General features: G+C 50.0%; 1 protein-coding gene across 1 annotated transcript; it reads right to left on the bottom strand.

The window, feature by feature from the left end:
- Positions 1 to 22670: 22670 nt before the first annotated feature.
- Positions 22671 to 23090, bottom strand: LOC136570870 (zinc finger protein 239-like). The gene has a single exon (XM_066571275.1). The coding sequence runs from the start codon at positions 23088 to 23090 to the stop codon at positions 22671 to 22673; it is 420 nt and encodes a 139-aa protein (XP_066427372.1).
- Between the last annotated feature and the right edge of the window lie 720 nt (positions 23091 to 23810).

The following is a 23810-nucleotide window of genomic DNA, read 5'->3' as shown; positions in this document are numbered from 1 at the left end:
CCGGAGGCCAAGCTCAGATCTCCCCTGAGGGCAACGAGGCGGGGGGAAAAGCGGCTCTGTCTGAGCATGCTCCAAAGGCGCAGAAAAAACCTCTCCTTCAGCTGCGGGCAAAGCCTCGACCCCCCGCTGCGATTCAGGCGGGCCAGGAAGCAGCAGGTCGTGTTCCTGGACCGGGTCCACTCCTGCCGGGGCCGGCGGGAAGGGAGCTTGACCCCTGCAGTCGGCAATCCACTGAAAAGAAGCTGCTTTCCATTTCAAAACTGGGTAGTGAGTTCTGAATGACAGATAAATCTGAGGATATCCAAAACCCTGATAACGAGTGTCATCGAAAATCGATTCCATACATTCCCATATATATATATATATATATATATATCTCAAAAGCATACAGAACATCAACAAAAAACCCAAGGTGTTTTGTCCAACTAAAAAACTCATAGAAATGTCTCGTCACCAGAGGAGCTCTGTCCTCATGACCCCATTCTCGCCAGAGGGTAATAATTTTCTCCTCTGAGGGGGAGAATGGAACCTGCATCTCCATAGGAACCCTCTCCCAAATGTCCTCCCACATTCTGCGAATGGCAGCATTGTCAGGAAGGGAAGAGTTAACAGTACCTTGTGACAGTGTCCTCTGGGCTTCAGCAGGCTGCTCTGTGCTGCGAAGGTTTCCGGACATCTTGTCTGGAACACTTTTCAAAAGGTTCTCTTTGTGGTCAGCCTTGCTGTGAACTCTGTCCAAATTCAGGATCTTCAGTTCTTCAGCTCCTGGCTAGAATCCAATTCTGTGGTCACTTGTGTGGTGACCATCAATGCCACACACTCGGGGTTTACCCAGTGTAGCAGTGCTCCTGTGGGATTTCACCAAATGAGGAATTCTTCAGTCACTCGAGGTCACCAATTGTGACAGTGGTCACAGGGGACTTAGGATGAGGGAAGAGACGAAGATCTGACTCCATGTTTCAGAAGGCTTGATTTATTATTTTATGATAGATATGATATTAAAACTATACTAAAAGAATAGAAGAAAGGATTTCATCAGAAGGCTAGCTGAGAATAGAAAAGAAATGGAATGAATAACAAAGGCTTGTGTCTCAGACAGAGAGTCTGAGCCAGCTGACTGTGATGGCCATTAATTAGAAACAACCACATGAGACCAATCACAGATGCACCTGTTGCATTCCACAGCAGCAGATAATCATTGTTTACATTTTGTTCCTGAGGCCTCTCAGCTTCTCAGGAGAAAAAAATCTTAAGGAAAGGATTTTTCATAAAATGTCCCTGTGACAGGGATGAAAGTCAGGTTTGATACAGAAAATACTTCTTCCCTGTCAGGGTGGTGAAGTCTTGGCACAGGTTGCTCAGACAAGCATAGTAAATAAAGTTTCAGAATTCTTCCTTTCTGTCCCATTCCTATTCCCTAATCCAGGTTTGGTTTCCAGAGTGCCACCTTCTCAGCTGGTTGCCATTTGTGTCCTGCTTTCTCTCCTGCCTTCCTTTGTCTGCTCCTTTTCCATTCTAGTGTCTCTCTTTACCTGTGGCAGCTCCCAGCCAAAGACCCTCCCCTGATTTTTCTTTTTTTTCCTTCCCAATCCAGGTGCTCAAACAGCCCTGGATGAAGTTATGGAGGCTGGCAGTGAAATGTCTTTGTAAGATCTCGCTCCGTTTGTGTCTTGGCCCCTTCAGAATTTTGCCTTGAAGGGCAGGACCATCTTTTCCTCGCTGGCAGCTGGAATTGCAGCCCATTGCAGTGTGTGCCAGAGCTGTCAGAGGGCAATTGCTGAGGCTGCCAGGGTGCTGCTCCTGCCGTGCCTCCCAAGGGAGCTGTGCAGGGGCAGGGTCAAGCTCCAGCAGCTGGCTGGGCTCCCTGAGCAGACAGCAAAGGTGGCTTTGCTGCACATTCTGCAGCTGGAAGCAGAGGGAAGAAGGGAAGGGAGTCCCTGACAGAATGCTGGAATGCTTGTGGCTGGAAGGAACTTGCCCTTGCTTCCATCCAGGCTTAAGGTGCCATGAGGGAGAGGTGCCTCTGCCCCAGTAAAGGGACAAATGAGACCATAGGAGAACAAAACCAGATTGTTTTGGACATGGATTTTATTGAACAAGAAATGGGAGCTAGGGAGATCGAAGTACAAAAGAGGTCTTGGAGAGAGAGAGAGCTCAGAGGATGATCAGTTGGAAGTAGATACTTTTTAAGGTCCTTTCCTGCATTCTGGGATTCTAGAAGACACGTAGATGTGCATTTTGATTTAATATCCTTCATCTTATTATTATTTCTTTTTTCTCTTCTTCTTTCTCATCTTCTTCTTCCCCTTCTTCTTCTTAATTGCTGCTAGTATTCTTTCTTCTTTAAAATATTCTTCTTCTCCTCCTTCTAAGTAATCTTATTCACTTGTTATGCTCACTTACTATGTCATTCTTATTTTTTTAATATTCTGATATTAATTACTAGTTGTTCATCTTCCTCTTCAACTTATTCCTATTCTCATTCTTATTATTCTTACTAAATTTACTACTACTATTTCTTCTTCATCTTCTTCATCTTCTTATTTCTATTCTTTTTTCTAAATTTTTAAAATACTTTTGGTCTAAGTTTTTTTTCTTTTTTCTTTTTTTTTTTTTACTACTACTATTTCTTAAACTCAACTTTAATTTGTTTTGGAAGAATCAAAGTCCTGCAGTCACATCCATGGAGCAATAGCTCCCATCTGTGCCCATTCTTCAGGGATATAATCCCAAAGGACCAGCGTGGAATCCTTTCAAGATGAGAGGAAATGGCCTTTGATGGCACCAGGGGAGGTTCGGATTCAATATCAGAAGGAATTTTTCTCTGACAGAGGGGTGAGGCATTGGAAGAAGCTGCCCAGGGAGGTGGTGGAGTCGCTGTCTCTGAGGCATTGAGGAGTTGTGAGGATGTGGCCCTTGGGGATGTGGTTTTGCAGTGGTGATGGTGCTGCCAGGGTGCCAGTGGCACTGGGTGAGCATCAGGGTCTCTTCCCACCTCGATGACTCTGGGATTCCCTGCTGAGCGCTCTGGCACCAATCGTGTGCCACGCGTGCTGTTTAGGGCTGGCCCCAGCAGTGCCTGTGGGTGCTGGGGAGATGCTCCAGGTTGGCCGGGGCAGCTGAGGCTGCGGGGCCGTGTCCAGGCCGAGGCCGCCCGTGTGGCTCCCTGGGGCCCCGCGCAGGGAGCAGCCGCCATCGGCCGGCCCGGGCTGGGCAGGGCCACGGGCGCTGCTCCTGCAGCTGCCGCGCCAGGCAGGGCCAGCAGAGCAGCGCCCGCAGCGCCCGCCTGAGGCGGCCGGGCCGTTTGCCTGGGGCAGCCGCTGCTGCCTGCGGGCCTGCGCTCCCGGCTGGCCAGCTGAGGCGCCGCCAGGGCTCTGCGGGGCAGGCCCCGGGCTCTGTGGCCCTGCCTCGGGCCGCTGCTGGCCCACGGAGCCTTCGCTGCACAGCGAGGGAAGCGAGGCACACAGGGACTCCGCTGCCTGCCCCTCAACCCAGACCTGCTGAGGGACGGGCAGTGGCAGCCCATCTGCCGCCAGATCTGCCAGCCTTTGGGCCCTGCCTTCATCTTCGTACAGCTCCTGGACGTAGACTTCATGCCAGCTGTTGTCCTCCTCTTCCTCCCACAGCAAGGGAGTGGGCCCAAAGCTGAAGATGCTGTTACCTTCACAGCAGTCCTGTGGCAGGTCTGCGCTGCTGCTGTCTTCCTCCGTGGAATCGTCTTGGAGTTCTCTGAGCTCTGGTTCGCTGCAGTCTTCCCAGCTGGAGAGGTCTTGGGAGCTGCTGAACTCTCCTTGGGACAGCTCTGGCTCTGCCTCACCTTGGCACTCTGGGGACAGCTCAGTCTGGCTGTAGGATTCCCAGTCTTCATCACTGCCAGCTGAGGTGCCCTCCTCACTCTCCTTTTCTGCCAGCACTGAGCCCTGCTCTGCCTCTTCCAGCTGCTCACTGGGGCTTTGGGCTCCCAGTGGGCTGGGTGAGGGGCTGGGGGGGCAGCAGGGGCTGTCTGGAGCAGGGACTGGGCTCTGTGTCCCTGCTGATGGCACCTCCTCCCTGGGAGCAGGAGAATGTGCCTGCTTCTCCCAGCTGTTCACACTTCCTTCCCCTCGCTGGCTCAGCTCTGACTCAGTCACCTCCTTTTCCATTGGGGGCAGCTCCTGGACTGTTGCCCTTTGTTGCCACTGGCAGGGCTGTTGCTGTGCCCCATCTCCCCACAGCACCCTCACAGCCGCCTTCCACTGGTGCAGCTCGTGGGCACTCCTTGCTCTGCGTGGGGACGCTTCCTTCGCTGCCATTGCTGGCACCGACTGGGAGAATTCACAGCTTGTGGCCTCTTCCCTCAGGCCAAGCTCTCGGGCCCCAACATCTCCCCACTTGTCATCGACTCAGGTTTCTTCTCTTCTTCCATGATGACAAAGGGTCTCTCCTCCCGACTTTTGCCACACACCGGTTCTCATCGTACCAACGCAAGAAGAGAGGGAGGAGGCTCCGGCTCACAATTCTCGTGAGAGGCTTTTCCCCCTCTTCCACTACCAGCTCCATCACTTTGCAGAAGAGCTGAATGGAGAGCAGCTGAACGTGGCTGTTGTCCTGGAGGAAAGGAAAAGACCTCAGCACCAAGTATTCCAGGCCCATCAGGGCAGAGGCCCAAAAGTGCACAAGGCACAACATTTCTGGGCAGCGTCCAGTGCCCATGGCTGGGGGCACAGAGCCTTACATTCTCCAAGCGTGGCAGGAGTGGCTCAGCCAGCTTCAGGGCGGTGGCGCTGGGTATCTTGAGGTCTTCCTCCTGGAGCATCTGTGTGAGCACAGAGGATCATGCTGACTGTAATAAGTAGCAATATGTTTGTTCATTAATTAAATCAATAGCTAAATAATTATACAATATAAAAGCAATGACTAAATAGCTAAAACCACTTGATTCTTAAATGTGCAGCCACATATGGTTGCTTAGCTTGCAGGAATTGTATAGTGCTTTGGGAATTCCATGGTAAAGATACACCTTATAAGGAAAAGTTCACCCAGAGGTCACAGAGGAAGGCTGTAACAACAATCCTTAAACTCGCAAGAATTGCTAAGGCTTGCAGGAATCGTACAGTGTTCTGAAAATTCCACTGTCTAGATATGCCTTATAAGGGAAAGTTCACTCAGTGGTTAAAGAGGAAGACTTGGAGCCTTCATCCCATGACCACCAGAAGGCAGAAAAAGACCCCCTAGCAACTGAACGAGCAAGCTCAAAAGACAGACCACATCATCCCTGGACCCGGGAGAAGAAGGCAATAAAAGGCGAACTTTGGGGATAGGAACGGTGCGAGCCTAGAGGAGCGGAGACTTCCGGCCGCCCAGCGCTGAACTTTGCTTATTCTCACTTGCATAATAATAAAAATAATTATATGATCCTTAAATCCAGTGGACTCATTTATCACAATTTGGTGCCGTGACTCGGATCCAGAAAACGGGGTTGGTTCAAGAATCCTGGGGAGGCGCCCCACCACCTGGTGGCCCTGGCCTTCTCACCCGACCCCTCATCTGGACTGACGAACCTAAATTCGGGAATATGCAAGGAAAACACCGGTAACCCTGTAAACTTTGTGCACAAAGATCCGAGCGACGACACAGGACGCGTGAGTATACGAGGTGAACCGCTTGGTTGGGGTTGGGATCCCAGGGCACGGTGAATGAGACGTCCACCTGTGGACGACGTGAGAGGGACCCTCTAGTAGTGTGGTTCTTGTAGCCCACGAGGGAGCGAGCCACGACCGAGGGGTTTTGTGTGTGTGTGTGTGTGTGTGGAGGTGCCTTGGAAGATGGGGCAGAAGAAAAGCAAGCCTTCTGATCCCATGGGGGAAGGTCCCCAGTTACCCCCAATACCTAAGGACAGTCCGTTAGGATTAATGATTAAGTATTGGGATGATTTTCCCTCCAGAAAGGGGAAGGATAAGGCAAAAATGATAAATTATTGTATGGTAGTGTGGGGAGGTAAGAATCTGGATTCAGGGAGTATATACTGGCCCATTTTCAGATCCTTTGAGGATTGGGTCTGTCAAGCCCTGAACATTTATGTGAATTCTAAAGAGCCAGTGAACCCGGAGGAGAGTGCATATGCTAAATTATGGTTGGTAGGAAGTAATGAGCAAACAGCTAGGCTGTTCCCCCTTAAGGGAAGTCAAGGGGAGGAGGAAAAAAAGAAAAAGTCTCGACCGGAGGAATATGTTCCTATTTATCCTCCCCCATATATACCACCAGCTCCCCCTGAACCCCTCCCAAACGCACCCCTGGCATCGGCCCCTAATAGACAGCAGGTCACGGACTCCCCGGATTGCAGGAGGCGTACTCGGAGTCAGATGAGGACAGTAATTGAGGAAGGAGAGAGCAGTGGGTTGTTCCCTCTCAGGGAAATAGCATTAGGAGGACCTCAAGCTGGGATGGGCTTTGTCACTGTTCCCTTGAACTCGGGAGATGTCTGCGAGTTTAAGAAAGAGATGGGAAAATTATTAGAAGACCCTATAGGAGTAGCAGAAAGAGTGCATCAGTTCCTAGGGCTAAACATATATACTTGGGTAGAGATGCAATCCATTCTAGGCATCCTATTTGCAACAGAGGAGAGAGGGACGATTAGAAGGGCAGGAATGAGGATTTGGGACACCCAACATGTTCAAGGTCCCGCGGCTGATGTGAAATGGCCCTTGCAAAATCCCAACTGGAACAATCAGGACCCCAACCATCGTGGTCATATGCAGGACTTGAGAACCATCATAATCCAGGGCATACGAGAGGCTGTACCCTGGGGACAAAATATAAGCAAGGCATTCAAAGAGTGCCAAGGAAAAGATGAGACCCCCACTGAATGGTTGGAAAGATTAAGGAAGAGTTCTCAGTTATACTCAGGGGTGGACGCAGAGACGCCAATGGGGCAAGCGCTCCTTAAAACACAGTTTGTAGCCAAATCATGGGAGGATGTTTGAAAGAAATTAGAAAAGTTAGAGGATTGGCAGGACAGAGGACTTGATGAATTGCTCAGGGAGGCTCAGAAGGTATATGTTAGACAGGCAGACGAGGCACACAAAAGACAAGTTCGGATGATGGTGGCAGCAGTCAGGGAGGGACAGCGAAACAACCTTCCACCACGAGAAAGAAATGGCATGAGGAGAGGTCCCCGGGATTTTGGAGGACCCCCAACTGGAGGGAGAGAAGGAACAGTGTGCTATTATTGTGGTGGAAAAGGACACATGAAGAGGGAATGCCGAAAGAGGCTTAGGGATGAGAAAATGTTCAAAGAGGATTAGGGGGGTCAAGGGCTCTATCTATTGGGGACCCAAATGTCATCGGAGCCCTTGGTAAAACTTAAGGTGGGTCCCCACAAACCCCTATAACCTTCCTTGTAGATACAGGGGCTGAGAGATCAACAGTTCAATCTTTGCCCCCGGGATGTAAAATTCCACCTTCCACAGTACAGGTTATTGAGGCAAAAGGAGAACCCTTCAAGGTTCCTGTAATTAAAGATGTCTTAATAGAATCAGAGAAGAAAATAGGGGTAGGATCACTGCTACTGGTCCCTGACGCTGATTAAAATTTATTAGGAAGAGATTTAATGGTGGGATTAGGAATAAATATAAATATTGAAGAAAAACAGCTGAAAGTCAGGTTGGTTAGGGTTAGGGTTAGGGTTAGGGTTAGGGTTATTTGTTTGTTAACACTGAGGCAGGGGTAGCATTTGGGGTACTGGCTCAGGACTGGGCCGGCAGTCGAAAACCAGTAGCATTTATTTCTAAAATACCAGATCCTGTAAGTAGAGGATGGCCAACATGTTTGCAGATTATAGTGGCAACAGCCCTCTTAGTGGAAGAAGCTCTCAAAATTACCTGTGGAGGAGAACTGAAAGTCTTTACCCCCCATAACATACGGGCAGTATTGCAACAAGAGGCAGAAAAATGGATAACAGACTCAAGACTTCTGAAATACGAGGGCAAGTGTCATCCCCTCGGTTGATACTTGCAACCACCTCTCTGCAAAACCCCGCTGAATTCTTGTTTGGAGATCCACAGGAGAATTTAACTCATGACTGCCTACATAGCATAGAAAAACAAACAAAAATTAGGCCGGACCTCGAAGAGGAAGAACTGGAGGAGGGAGAAAGGTTATTTGTGGATGGGTCCTCTAGAGTTGTTGAGGGAAAGCGAATTTCTGGATATGCGATTGTAGGAGGTGAAAATTTGGAAATAATAGAATCTGGACCTTTGAGTCCTAGTTGGTCAGCCCAGGCCTGTGAGCTGTATGCAGTATTGCGGGCTCTAAAATTCTTGGAAGCTAAGGTTGGGACCATCTACATGGACTCAAAATACGCCTTTGGAGTGTTACATACTTTTGGGAAAATTTGGGAAGAAAGAGGGTTAATAAACTCCCGAGGAAGAGAATTAATACATTAGGAACTAATTACTCAGGTACTACAAGCTTTAAGAGGCCCAAAGAAAATAGCAATAGTACATGTTAAAGGACATCAGAAGGGTCTCTCCCATTTGATCAGAGGAAACAACACAGCAGACAGAGAGGCAAAGGAAGCTGCTCTCAGAAAATTCCAGGATCAGGGGATAAGGAGAACGCGAGATGATGAGAAAGTTCGAGTCCTGAGCTTTACAGCCCAGGAAAAGGAGAAATTAGACAAAATGGGAATAAAAGAGAATGGGGGTATTCGAAAATTGCCAGACGATAGGGAAGTACTGCCAAAATCTATGGCCCGAAGAATAGTGCAGCAGCTGCATGACCAGACTCATTGGGGAACCCAAGCCTTAGTAGATCAGTTTACTATTAAGTACATGTGTATAGGAATTTATGATATAGCAAAACAAGTAGTTAGGGGATGTATAACATGCCAAAGAGTTAACAGACATCAGGCTCGAGAAAGGATTCCAGGAGGAAGGGAATTAGCACACCGACCTTTTTCACATGTACTAATAGATTTCCCCGAGCTACAAAAAGTAGGGAGATACAAGTACTTATTGGTACTGGTAGACCATCTAAACCACTTTGCAGAAGCATATCCTACATCGTGGGCTACTGAAAATGTGGTGATTAAAACCCTGCTGGAAGAAATAATCCCTAGGTATGGACTAGTAGAAATATTAGACTCTGATAGAGGTCCCCATTTTGCAAACAAAGTACTGAGAGAGGTAACCAGGGCCTGAGGCACTAAATGGCAATATCACACCCCTTGGCACCCTCAAAGCTCAGGGAGGGTGGAAAGGGCAAATGGAGAAATCAAGAAGCAACTCACCAAGCTCATGGTAGAAACTAAAATGTCTTGGGTCAGATGTTTACCCATGGCATTGTTAAACATCAGAACCCAGCCTAGGACGGATGTGGGAATCTCTCCCTTTGAAATGCTTTATGGAATGCCTTATGACTTAGAACTCCCGGGGAACCATCCTTGCATTCAAGATAGTCAAATTCAGGGTTACATACAACAGTTAATGAAACGGAGGGAGGAATTAAAATGAAAAGGGCTATTGGTACAAAGACCCCCTTTGGATATAATAATGCATAAGCTTAAACCCGGAGGTAGGCTCCTAATTAAGACTTGGAAAGAGACATCCCTAACACCCCAATGGGAAGGTCCCTATGTTGTCCTGTTTACCACAGAAACAGCCATCCCAACTGCTGAAAAAGGCTGGACACATGCCAGTTGAGTGAAAGGACCCATCACTGCAGACACCCCTGGGAGGTGACCAGTCGCCCTGGAGATCTACGGCCAACCCTTTGGAAGGCACAGGGACCTGCGCCAGCTGGGAACGTGAATGGCTGAATTAGGGGACAGAGAACTATACTGATTGAGACTCTTGGTAAGAAAACCCCTACAGGAACTGGAACAGGAGTTCAAGTGCCTTCTGCCGTGGAAAACCTGGAATGAACTGACGCTTGCTCTTTCAGTAGTGGCTGAAGTGAGGCGAGAATTATTCAATTACACCGAGTGTCTTAAATGTCGGGAATCTTCTTGTCGGGCATGGGTAAAAATCTTTTGCGGGGGCTGTAAAGATAAATGGTGGATTCTCCAGTCACATTTGGTGGGGAGTGCATGGTGTCTTACTTGTGATTGGGATTGGAGAAGAGCAAATCCATTAAGAGCCTTAAGAGAATTTATAAGGATCCCTGGAGAGCGGGAGATCCCCAACAGAGAAGCAGCGTCACTAGTTGAAAATCTAGAACAGAGAAGAGATTGGGCCCTGGCATGGGAATTCCAGCACCAATTGCATAGGATCACACGCCAAAACTAGACAGTCATATTAACTACCTTGTGTAAGAAGGGAATCCATGTTCCTCTGGGGTGGCAAGTGAGGCCTGACAAGTGGAATAGCACGATTCGCTGCTATTTCCAAGTTTATAAACAACAAAAACGTAGAGAACGTAGGGAAGAACGACATAACTCTAGGAAGACAGAAGAAAGTGAATAAAAGGCAGAGGGTGGACCCTAAGTAGGTGTGGGACTCAGGCCCTGTAAAGCTCGCTAGGGACGGCAGAGTCCGTCGTAAAATCAAAGAAATCCTTTGCAAGAGACCCTTTGCCTGGAGGCCTGACAGCCTGCCCTTAGGAGTGGGGGCAGGAGTTAAGGAGAAAGCCCAAATAAGGCACCCCTGAAGACTACCCCTGCTGCCGAGAAGATAATGATCCCTGCAGACCGACGCACCCGAGCTGGCAGGCGAGGCAGAGAGGTAAGGAGTAGTGGGGGAGAGCAATGGACCACAGGAACAGGAACGGAGCACAGGAAAGCCCCAGGTAAAAGAGATATGAGTACGAAAGGAGAAAGAAATTTGTTGCTAGGACCCTGCCCTGCTTGGCGAGCTACCTTAATTATTATAACCCTGAGCCTCCCGGTTGCCTGGGGAAACCCTCATCAGCTTTACAAAGAGAACATGATCCCCCTAAGTAAATGGACCCTAACCCCTGACTGGTCTCAGGCCTTTTTGCAATCTACCGGATCTATGGGGAATACCACAGGTTTAAGTTTACTAACATTAGTACTGCATGACAGTCTGCCACACGCTAGACACGAATGGAAGAAGCAGAAAACCTGGCAGCTTCAAGGAGTAGTGGGAGAACAAATTAATATTGGATGTCGAATGGTTAATGGGTCTGACCATACTAACGCAATTGCTATCAGTGTTTCCATGGGTCAGGAGGATAAACAAATAGCAGATTGTGCATACCCAATAACACGAGACTGCTGGCAAATCTTCACATTAACTTACACTGCAGAAGTAGTCTGTCTCTGGTCGAAAGATACACAGCGTCTTTCTTTTAAATTTATAATAGATACTAAAACGCACTCTACCACTGCTGAACCTCACAATATCACCACTCCACCCGCACCACCAGTCATACTCACCCCAAAAATTTTCAAAATTGGACCTTATATAATCAGGAAAACTGGTCAACAACAAATATTATTCAATCCAGCATGGTCTCTCAAACAGGTTGAACTGCTGATGCAGACCAATGTTTCAGACATCCAGCCAGCTTGTTCTCCATTTTTGCAAACATCCTTTGAAGGCTGAACCATTTGGCTCTGGAAATGCAGCTCCTTTAAACCAAGGAAACTTAGAGATGTGACCGGTGTTCTAGGTACAGGATTGGGAATTCTGAATAGCATTGATTCGGAAGTACTAATGAACAAATTGGCTGCTATGACTAGAGATCTGTCCAAATTACAGCAACCACGGAAGTCATCTCTGTTAGCCTTGGGGACACAGCAGTGGATGCTGTCAAACATTTTGCCAAATTGGGAAAGAGTAAATGTGAACGATCACAAATTAGTGATTGATGCACTCAGTGCTGCACAAAATAATGTTTCCTTAGCTCTCAGCTCTATCCAGGCACAATTGTGGATGCAGTCAGTTTCTGCCTCGATTATAAGAGACGACAAGGAAGGCACTTTCCCCAAAGAAATTCAGAAAATAATCTGGGACAATGCCACCAGTTTTGAAAGAGAATTCCAATCGTGGTGGAAACTGGTGAATTTTACCTATAATGCTATTTCAAATACAGCTACTGCTTTTGTCTTGACCATATGCAATGCCTCTGTACATCTAGTTTTTCCTGTTATTGCATTAGGGATAAACCATGACAGAACTGTTCTCTATCCTATAGAACATAGGGGATGGGCCCATCAGTTTGATGACAAATGGCAAACTGTTGATTTGGAATCTTGTATTATCCGAGAACAATTGGGGTTCATCTGTGAAGGCAATGTAATTATAGCTCAAGATATCTGTTTAGACATGGAGCAAAACATCTGTCATTTTGAGATTCGTCCTAACGAGACTTCTAAAACAGTTCTTATATACATAGGCAATGGATGTGCGTGTTTTAGAACTATTTGTGCTTCTGTGCTTGTAGATAATATTGTGGTGGATACAAAGAATCACTCAAACTTCTGTGCTTGTAACTTGACTAAGATTACAGGGTGTGATATCACTTATGAAGCTAAAGTCACCTCTCATCATCTATTACAATCCAACTACACACTGCTTCACAAGCTAATGCCCACCCCGACTGGGATGAATTTCACTCTAGTGAGACAACTGATGCTCCATCAAGACCTGATCAAAATCCTTGAGAAAATCAAGGAAAGCGGACAGAAAACCCTAGTGACTGTTCATCATGACGTAGGAAAAATACACCGGGTTATAGAGAGGGTAAAGCAAGATGGCGAGCACAGGTGGTGGGATACCCTGTTCGGGTGGGCTCCTACTACCACAGGTGTCCTAAACAGTATATGCCATCCCATTGTTGTTCTTTTGATTCTGATTGTGCTTGGTTTTATTTTGTCAGCAGTTCTATTTGTTATGAATTGGAATATGATGAAAAAGCTAAGGAAATTAGCATCTATAATTAGTGCACATAGCTTAACTGATGAGGAAACTCAGTTAATGCTTGCTAGGAAGGAACTAAAAAGATTTAATTAACAAAATTGGTAAAAAAAAAAAGGGGGATTGTAATAAGTAGCAATACGTTTGTTCATTAATTAAATCAATAGCTAAATAATTATACAATATAAAAGCAATGACTAAATAGCTAAAACCACTTGATTCTTAAATGTGCAGCCACATATGGTTGCTTAGCTTGCAGGAATTGTATAGTGCTTTGGGAATTCCATGGTAAAGATACACCTTATAAGGAAAAGTTCACCCAGAGGTCACAGAGGAAGGCTGTAACAACAATCCTTAAACTCGCAAGAATTGCTAAGGCTTGCAGGAATCGTACAGTGTTCTGAAAATTCCACTGTCTAGATATGCCTTATAAGGGAAAGTTCACTCAGCGGTTAAAGAGGAAGACTTGGAGCCTTCATCCCATGACCACCAGAAGGCAGAAAAAGACCCCCTAGCAACTGAATGAGCAAGCTCAAAAGACAGACCACGTCATCCCTGGGAGAAGAAGGCAATAAAAGGCGAACTTTGGGGATAGGAACGGCGCGAGCCTAGAGGAGCGGAGACTCCCGGCCGCCCAGCGCTGAACTTTGCTTATTCTCACTTGCATAATAATAAAAATAATTATATGATCCTTAAATCCAGTGGACTCGTTTATCACAGAAGGGACTCTAAAGAGCTTGGAAGCTTCTTCTCAGCAAAGTCCCCAAGAGGCAAGGCTGGGTGGGCAGGCTGTGCAAGATGACCCATACCGGACTCTTGGGAAGGGTAGTAATGATGGCTCTAATTGCTGGTGGAGCTCTGGGGAGCCCAGGAGAGCCGTGCAGTGAGTGCTACCAACCCCTCTATGAGGAGGAAGAAGTGAGCTCCTTGTCTAGAGTCCATCAATTCTAACCCTAATTGTGTTAACTTCTCCCAATTGGTCCTTTGTCAAGAAGATAAGAGAATGTATTGGACAGCCCAGAATACCGCCACTTTTAGGCAGCAACTCCTGGGACAGTGCCCTGTAGGAGAAGCCTGGTTGCGCTTTGAATGTGATGCTGCTGAAGCAAGCCTGGTAGATCTGGTCAAAGAGAAAGAGAAGGTAAAAGCAATAAGAAAACAAGACCATTTAGAGATACCCCGAGGTAAGAACCTTTTCATAGAAGATTCAGTAGAAAGAGTCAGCCACGAACTAAATTTAACCGATTGTCGAGTTTGTACCCAGATGACTGAAATTTGGCCATGGGAAAAAATTAATCTAAGGCTATTAGAAATCTTAAATTGGATACAGAATAACTCAGAATTTAGTATTAAAGGGTACAATAGGCCAGTAAAAAGAATGGTCTGTAAAAGGTATCTAGCAGTAAAGAACTCTGCTACCTGGTGGATCAGGAGATCCAAATAGATTTTGGTCTGTTGAAAGGAAAGAAAAGAACAAGTGTATCTACCATGAAGCATATGAATTTTATGAATGTATTGAAGAAGGGATAAACCCCTTTTGGAGAATGAAAGACATTTCTAAATATTGGGAATGTCCAACAGAAGCTAAAAACACATTTTTGGGGAGCCCCTAAACACCAGTTTTTGATCTATAGTACTATAGAATGCACTAAATTGCCGAGAAGCTGGTCTGGCAGCTGCACCGCTAGAATGATAAAACCAGCTTTCTTCTTATTACCCAAAGAAACTGGATCAAGTTTAGGAGTTCCTATACACAATGATTTAAGAGAAACCAAACAGAAGAGGCAAAATGCAATAGAAATTGGCAGAATCCAAGATTCTAAGAGCCAGGTTTGGACCCCAAGAAAAATTATCAAGACTTATGGCCCAGCCACCTGGGCTCAAGATGGGTCCTGGGGTTATCGGGCCCCGATATCCATGTTAAACAGAATCATCAGGCTTCAGGCAGTATTAGAGATGAAGAGAGCAATCATTAGAAACCTCTCCAACAAGATAAAAAACTAGCATGTGTAAGTAACCAAGAACGGACTCCTACACTTGATTCCAGTTGCTGGGATAACCTATGGACTTTCAAAGGAGATTGGTGGAAAAAAGTAGCTTTCTTCACTGTGTGTACACTTGCTGGTTTGCTCTTTTACTATGCTTACTTCCCTGCTTCATTAAAATGGTAGTATCTGCCAGGCAGACCAACCTAAAGATCTCTAAAAAAGTTAACCTGAAGAAACCAGGAAAGGGAACAAAGTTAAGTAGCCATGATTATCAGAGTGTTCAAGAAATTTATAATCAATACAAAAAATTAAGGAAATTCTGTGCTTATGAGTCAGAAATTGCAAGTTGATGCGAGCTTAAGTTTAAGCCCGATCAAAGAAAAAGTGGGGGGACTGTTATAAGTAGAAAAAGCTGCCAGGTTTTTTTAAAAGGTGGCAGAGTGAACAGGTTGGACCAGTTGCTGCCAGGATGGAGTTCTAACTGTTTGTTATTGTAATCAGCAGTCCTTTTAGTTACCTACTCCTTTTGTCAGTACCACCCTGACTGCTGCCAGGTGGATGACATGGCGGGGGGACATGGGAGGGCATGCAAATGACCTTGGAGCCAGCATGCCACGGGACAGCCACCCCTCCAAACTTACCAAAAGACCCCAAAAACAATGAACCAACACAGAATTAAGATATCAAAGTGATGTCTGGATGTCTGGAACAAAGCCCAGAGCCTGCAGAGATGCTGAGACCCTTTCTTTGCCCCTTGCCCTCGCCAAGGAAGGACCTCAGCTACAGGCAGGAACCTGGGAGTGAAACTGAAAAAGTGAACAAGGGATTTTTCCTGACACTCCCATGAGGATGGAATCCCCAGCTCTGGCCACAGACCAGTGGACAAAGCTGCACTCTTCCTCCTCCTCCAAGTCACCACTGGGAGCAGTGGCAGCGTGAGCGTGAACCCGTCAGCTCCTCCCCCAGAGCTCATCACTTGTAATAAAGGCATTAAAAAGGAGAAAAGTCTCCTGCCTGTGTTTATTTCACAGTGGTGCTCAGATCACTTTCTCACAGCTGGATTGGAGGTCAGGTGCTGCCATAGTAACAAGCCGACCCTCCCAAGTGCCCCAGCTACTGAGGCCACCCTGTGATAACAATGCAAGGGAGAGGGAAAACATAACTATACAGCTGCAAAACTTCTCTTAACATATACTTAATATTTGCCCCTTACTTGGGAGAGTCAACCATGGCATTACTGATCTGTAACAAAGATATTGACCCTTGTTCTGTCACTGCAAGATCTGTGAGAAAATAACTTTGACCACTGTTTCCATTTACAAAGACCACGTTGAGGACCCAAAAATCTCCCAAGATGGGGTTGGGAGGCCTCACCACATAACCAGGATGTATGTAGAGGCTGATGGCTCTGGGCTCAGTTGTGTGCAGACTGAGGACAGGAGTAGCCTGAAAGGAATTGGAGGGTGGTTCCACAGATGCTGGAGTTTTTCTTCATTGTATGAAACAGGCAGAGAAAGAAAGAATGGCACCAAGGGTGTGGAGCGCCCCCGCCCCAGGCGGCGGGGATTCTACCCAGACAGAGAGCATCGGGCGAGGGGCGTGATTGAACGAAGATTCCACCCCTCCACCCTGTGGAGCGTGGCCCTGCAAGCCCGGGAAAAGACACTCCACCCCATCTGGCCAAAATAGGAATGGCCCCAGAATGTTCTTCCTTTTCTGTGCCCTCATTGCTTTAAATTCTACTGCAGTGTCCCCACCTTATTTTTTTCCATTGGTTGTGCTCCTTGATCCACCCATTTGCAGTGCCCTGCTCCTCCTGCTATTGGACCCTGACCCTAAACTCCACCCCTACCCTGTCATGTAAAACCCATGACCCGACCCCCGCCCCTCATTTCTTGTCTTGTTCCCGGGCTCAAGAGAGGGTCCTGGATTTTGCTAAAGCCGGATCCATCCTGTTGCATTCCTGTCCCTGTTGGTCACCAGTGGCTGCCTGAGGTCTGAGACTCCGGGGCCGGGGGAGTTGTTGTGGCCCTCGCTGGGGCGGAATGCAGCACAAGGGCAGCTGGGGAGGCCCAGAGTGGCACCAGGAGAAAGGAATTTCCCTGCCAGGGCAGGGCTGTGGTGCAGCACGTCCCCAGCAGGAGCCTGGAGCAGCCCAAGGCTTTGTGTGGGCAGGCAGGGGCAGGCAGGAGGCAGAGCTGCCAGCAAAGGAAGGGCCCAGCCAGGTGGGGCAGCCAGGGGATGCCGAGAGCCTGCAGGGACAGAGGCGCAGGGCAGGGACACCGTGGGACAGCCTGGGCTGCACAGGGCACAGGGATGGGCAGCAGCTGCAAGACAGCCCTGCCAGAGCCAGCTTGGGCAGCACCTTGGCCATGGCTGCTGGGCCTGGGCCTGAGCCGTGAGGAGGGGACAAGTGACCCTTGCAGGCCTGGGGCCTCATGGCCTCCTTGTCCCTGCTCAGCAGCCTGGCAGGGGCCGCCCCATGCTCCTGCCCTTGGCATTGCCCATCCCCACATGCCAGTGCCCATCCCGGGAAGAGCCCTGAGCAAGGAGGGAGGGACAGGATCTGCCTGGCCAGGGCTGGGGCTCAGGCCTTGGCCCTTTGCATTCCTGAAACACATCCAGGTTTGCTCAGCACCAGAGACACCTTTCCCTTGCTTGTCCCCAGCTATCATTACTATCTCCAGTATTCTGCTCTACTTGGAACTTAGGGACACTTTCTCAGTCCTGTCCCTCAGTGAGACCCATTAAAAGTTCAAGAAAGTTTGGACTTGGAATCTGATTTTGAGTTCTTGAGAAGTCTTTGAGCCCACTCTGAGGGACTGGCTCTGATGCAAAGAGCACCAAAGCCCCCGAGGGTCATTGAAGTCCTGGTGCTGTGTCTGTGCTGCTTAGCTGGGCCGGGCTCCTGGCCCAGAGGCAGCTCCTGGCAAGGGCAGCAGCGCTGCAGAGAGACAGCTCTGGCCAGGAGCAGCTCCTGTGCACAGCCCAGCAGGGCTGGGGCACTGCCAGGGCCCCTCAGGGACACCAGCAGGGCACAGACAGAGCTCCCAGGGCTCAGCACTGGCAGGGGATGTGGGATGTCCCAGAGAGGGCTGTGTCACAGTGGCACCTCTGTGGCTGTGTCATAGAGGCACAGAGCAGCTGGGATGTCAGCAAGGGGCTGTGTGACAGCACAGAGTGGGTTCTGTGAGATCACAGATTGGGCTATGACATCACAGAGTTTGTTGTGTGAGGTCATTGAGCAGCTACTGCATCATGGAAGAGCATCAGGGAGCAGAATGGGCCCCTGTTATCCAGGAGAAGGCAGTCAGAGAACTGCTGAGCTGCTTGGATGTTCATAGATCCCTGGGAGCAGATGGGATCCACCCCAGGGTGATGAGGGAGCTGGCAGCTGAGCTTGCCAAGCCAGTCTCCATCATTTACCAGCAGTCCTGGCTCCCTGGTGAGGTTCCAGATGACTGAAAGCTGCCCAATGTGACACCCATTCACAACAAGGGTGCAAAGGAGGATCCTGGTAATTATAGGCCAGGCAGCCTGACCTCAGTACCCAGTGAGGCAATGGAACAGTTTCTAGTGAGTGTCATCACCCAGCACTTCCAGGATGGCCAGGGGATCAGAGCCAGCCAGCAGGGGTTTAGGAGTGGTAGGTCGTGTTTGACCAAGCTGGTCTCCTTCTATGACCAGGTGAGCCTCCTGGTGGATGCAGGAAAGGCTGAGGGTGTTGTGTGCCTGGACTCCAGCAAGGCCTTTGGCACTGTCTCCCCCAGCACACTCCTGGAAAAGCTGCAGCCCAGGGCTGAGACAGGAGCACTCTGTGCTGGGTTCAGAACTGGCTGGATGGGCCCAGAGAGTGGTGGTGAGCGGTGCTGCATCCAGCTGGGGCCAGGCACCAGTGGTGTCCCTCAGGGCTCTGTGCTGGGGCCGGCTCTGTTCAATATTTCTATTGACACCATGGATGAGGGGCTTGAGTCTTTCATTAGTAAATCTGCAGATGACACTAAGCTGGGAGCGTGTGTCCATCTCCTGGAAGGTAGGAGGGCTCTGCAGGGAGACCTGGAATGGTTGGAGGGAGGGGCAGAGTCCGATGAGATGAGTTAATTAAGTCCAAGTGCCGAGTCCTGCATTTTGGCCACAATAACCCCTGCAAGGCCAGAGGCTGGGGACGGTGTGGCTGGACAGTGCCCAGGCAGAAAGGGACCTGGGGGTGCTGGTTGGCAGCCGGCTGCACATGAGCCAGCAGAGTGCCCTGGTGGCCAAGAGGGCCAAGGGCTCCTGGTGTGGATCAGGAACAGTGTGGCCAGCAGGAGCAGGGAGATCATTCTCCACCTGTACCTGGCTCTGGTGTACCTGGCATTCTTGCCCTGTACTGGCACCGTACCTTGAGTGCTGTGTCCAGTTCTGGGTGCCCCAACTAAGGAGGGACATGGAGGGGCTGGAGCGTGTCCAGAGAAGGGCAACAAGGCTGGGGAGGGGTCTGGAACACACATCCTGTGAGGAGAGGGAGCTGGGGTTGTTCAGTCTGGAGAAAAGGAGACTCAGAGGTGACCTTACCACTCTCTCCACCTTCCTGAAAGGAGGTTGTAGTCAGCTGGGGGTCAGTCTCTTTCTCCAGGCAGCAACTGACAGATGCAGAGCACACAATCTTAAGCTGCACCAAGGGAAATATAGGTTGGATATTAGGAAGAAGGGTTTTCACAGAATGTGTGATAAAGTCCTGGATTGGTTTGCCCGGGGAGGTAATGGAGTCACCATCTCTGGATGTGTTTATAAAAGGCTGGATGTGTCACTCAGTGTCATGGTTTAGTTGAAGTGTTAGGGCATGGGTGGGACTTGATGGTCTTGAAGGTCTCTTCCAACCCAGTAATTCTCTGATTCTGTGATTCTGGGATTTGATGATCCCATTGGGTCCCTCCCAGCTCAGCCCCTTCTGCAATTCTCATCCTTTGGCTCAACCTTTGTGTTCCCTCAAGGTGCTGGCAGAGCTGTTGGGGACACGGCAGAAGTGGGGCAGCCCCAGTGTTCCCCTGTGTGTGACACCCCAGCAGTGACAGCCCCAGCGTCCCCTGTGTGTGACACCCCAGCAGTGACAGCCCCAGTGTTCCCCTGTGTGTGACACCCCAGCAGTGACAGCCCCAGTGTCCCCTGTGTGTGACACCCCAGCAGTGACAGCCCCAGCATTGCCCTGTGTGTGACACCCCAGCGGTGACAGCCCCAGCGTTGCCCTGTGTGTGACACCCCATTGGTGACAGCCCCAGTGTCCCCTGTGTGTGACACCCCAGCAGTGACAGCCCCAGTGCCCCCTTTGTGTGACACCCCAGCAGTGACAGCCCCAGTGTCCCCTGTGTGTGACACCCCAGCAGTGACAGCCCCAGCGTTGCCCTGTGTGTGACACCCCATTGGTGACAGCCCCAGTGTCCCCTGTGTGTGACACCCCAGCGGTGACAGCCCCAGTGTCCCCTGTGTGTGACACCCCAGCAGTGACAGCCCCAGCGTTCCCTCCCTGCAGTCGCTCCAAGGGAAGCGTCCAGAGCCGCGTCCAGTCCATGGAACTGAGCGGCCACTGCCCACCCCGACCTGGGCTGATGTGGATTCCTCTGCACACAGCTCGGGGAAGGTCCCCCTGGCCACCTGCACAGTGCCACAGACAAGTGTCAGACACAGTCACAGAGCTCTGCCCAGAGCTTCTAGGAAGAGAGAATTAAAAAAAACCCCAAAACCATATAAACCAAAAAATAAAAAAAAGAAGAACCAAAAAATGAAAAAAACAATAAAAAACCAAACAAAACCATATCAAAAGAAACCCCAGCGCCATAACCAAACAACCAAACCAAAACAACAACACAAATGAACCAACCAAAACAGAACAAAGAATAAAAAACTAAATCAAGCCAAACCAACCAAATAAACAAAAAAACAAATCAAGAAAAAGAGAACTCCCTCCAAGTAGAGCTGTTCCATCCTTCAGTTGTCAGACTTGCACTCACACAAGACCTGGGGCTGCAAAAAAAGAGAATTGATTTGGCACATTTGCAGGAAAAGCAGGTTTAGGACAGGCTCTCAGCAGAACTGTTCTCAGCTGAGCCAAAAAGGCCCCTTTGGCAGCTGCAGGGCCATTGGAAATGCAGAGCCTCAGCCCACAGGGCAGGGAAGGGCTCTGAGTTCCCCTCCCCTGACACTAAACCCTGTTCCCAGGCTGCTTCACACTCAGGATTCTGCTGGGGGACTGCACAGAGCTGAGAGTGGCCTCTGGCTTTTCCATGTTGTGTGTCCTAAAGCTGCCTGGGAGAAGAAATTTCGGGTCAGCTCCGCTGGCACAATCCCTGCTGGCGCAGGGCACAGCCCCAGGAAGGGCTTTGCGTGCCGAGGCTTTGCTGCAGGCAAGGAAAGCTCCTGGCTCAGGGTCACCTTTGCTGCTCAGCCAGAGCCCCGAGTGCCCCAGCAGCAGCAGAGAATGGCAGCAGTGCCACGGGCAACCATCACCATTGCATGGCGACCATCACCAGGCCCCTGTTGCTGTGGTCAGTTTCCATGGCAACGAACACCAGCTCCCTGTTGCTATGGTCAGTTTCCATGGCAACCATCACCAGCTCCATGTTGCTATGGTCAGTTTCCATGGCAACCATCCCCAGCCCCTGTTGCTATGATCAGTTTCCATGGCAACAATCACCAGTCCTTGTTGCTATGGTCAGTTTCCATGGCAACTATCACCAGCCCCCTGTTGCTATGGTCAGTTTCCATGGCAACCATCACCAGCCCCCTGTTGCTATGCTCAGTCCCTCAGCAGCTCCGTGGAGACCCCATGCCAGGGGCGGTTGCCATGGAAACCAGCTCAGGCCTGGAGCCGGAGCCCGTTGCCATGGCAACCATTGGCAGTCCCGTCCCCAGGCTGATGGGATCCCAGAAGCACAGAATTGGCTGAGCTGGGAGGGACCCATCAGGATCCTCCAGTCCAACTGCTGGCCCTGCACAGGACACCCCAACAATGCCAGCCTGGGCCTGGCAGCGCTGGCCAAACGCTGCTGCAGCTCAGAGAGCCCTGGAGCTGGGACCCTTCCCTGGGGAGCCTGGCCAGGGCCCCAGCAGCCTCTGGGCAAAAACCTTTTCCTGACATCCAACCTGAGCCTGCCCCGACTCAGCTGCAGCCGTTCCCTCCACTCCTGTCCCTGGGCACCAGAGGGAAGAGGTTCCCACAGCCCCAGCCAGGGACCCGCTCCCAAGGCTGCTGCCATGGCCACCAGGGCTGGCACCAGCTGGGATGCTCGGTTTCCACCTGCTGGGGTTCAGGAACGGGATTCCTCAAATTCCTGCTCCCGCTAAAACCGCGCTGCCCTCGCTGCCCTCCCACCTCCCATGGAAAGCACAAAAGACAAAGATCCCAGGCTGGGATAAGAACAATTTCCTGGGAACAGCAACGACATAAAGAACAAACAGGAACAGAAATAATATTGGTAACAGAAGGGATAAGAAAATCTATTTACAGGGAAAACTACATCACCAGCGACTGGCTCTTCCCAGCCACGTATTCTGTCCTGCCTGGAAAGGACACCTTTCTTCTCAGGGAGAGAGAGAGTCCCTTTCCTGCCCCTGGCAATGACCTGAGGTGGGAGTGACTGTAATGACACGGCCATGGCCAGACCCTCATGTTCTTCCATCTCCCATCATGTCATTGGCAGGGGCAGGAAAAGGGACAGGTGTCTTCCCATCATGGATCACAGGGAACATGGATCACCAGAACTCTTCCCAACGTGCGTCCTCCAATAGGGGATGAAGCTGGAGCAGTGCATGAAGCTCCTCCTTCAGTCGAGTCATTCCAGGGCTTCCCTTACCGGTGCCTCTGTTGGTGTTTGTTCAAGTGAGAGCTCTGGCTGAAGCTCTTCCCACACTCAGAGCACTTGTAGGGCCTCTCCCCGGTGTGGATGCGCCGGTGCCTGACGAGGGTGGAGTTGTGCTTGAATCCCTTCCCACAGTCAGGGCAGTGGAAGGGCCTCTCCTCAGTGTGAATCCGCTGGTGCAGGAGGAGATGGGAGCTGCTCTGAAACCTCTTCAGACACTCAGGACACTGGTAGGGCCTCTGCCAAGTGTGGATGCACTGGTGGATGATGAGGGTGGAGCTGCAGCTGAAGCCCTTTCCACACTTGCCACGCTTGCCACACTCCTGAGGCCATTCCCCAGTGTGGATCATCTGGTGGCAGATCAGGCTGTTGCTCTGCCTGAAGCTCTTCCCACCCTCCAAGCTGCTCATGGGCCACCAGCTCCGAGCTCTGGCTGAAGCTCTGTCCACCTTCCTGGCACAGGGTGGCTCTTTCCGCCTCAGAGCACCCTGGGCTGGGCTTGCAGCCCCTCCTTGTGTGGGATCTCCAGGGATTTTCCACCCTCTTGCATTCCTGTGCTGTGGAGTCACTCAAAAGATCCTCTTCCATCAGATTATACCATGGGGATTTGTCCTCCCTGGTGTCCATCCTCAGCTCCTGGTCTGGGGGAGGAAGGACAAGGAGAGGATGGGATTTGCCTCCATGCCAGAGGGAAGGAGATCCTCCCAATGTGTCCCTGGCAGGACGGCATCGGCAGCAGGATTGTCCTGCAGCCAGGGCCCGTGCTGGGCTGGGAGATGGAGCAGGAGAGAGGGGGAAAGGGGCACTGACTTCCTCCTCACCTGCCTGCGTGTCCTGGGACATCTTCCTCTTCCTCACAGCCTCCTTCTCCATCCAGCCAAGGTTTGGGAAAGAGAAATCCTGGTTCGGGGAAAAATACAATGGATGAGCACATTGGGTTAGGGGGTTCCTACTGCCCAAGCCCATCCCTAGAAGTCACTGGGAATCTGCCACCCATATAAACCTTCAAAGCACCAAGATTCAGGCCCCCAAAATACACAAATGACCAAGATGCAGCAAAAACACCCAGCCCTCAGTTTCCCCTCTCTGGTCTCTCCACTTTGGGCTCCTGGAGGCCCCCCCTGTCTGGG

This window comes from Molothrus aeneus, unplaced genomic scaffold (genome assembly GCF_037042795.1).
Source record: "Molothrus aeneus isolate 106 unplaced genomic scaffold, BPBGC_Maene_1.0 scaffold_40, whole genome shotgun sequence".
Lineage (NCBI taxonomy): Eukaryota > Metazoa > Chordata > Aves > Passeriformes > Icteridae > Molothrus > Molothrus aeneus.
Note: the sequence above shows the minus strand (reverse complement) of the source record. Positions and strands in the feature narration are given on the sequence as shown.

Coding starts and splice junctions, on each gene's coding strand:
- LOC136570870 (XM_066571275.1), bottom strand. CDS start 23,090: ATGAGCAGCTTGGAGGGTGGGAAGAGCTTCAGGCAGAGCAACAGCCTG.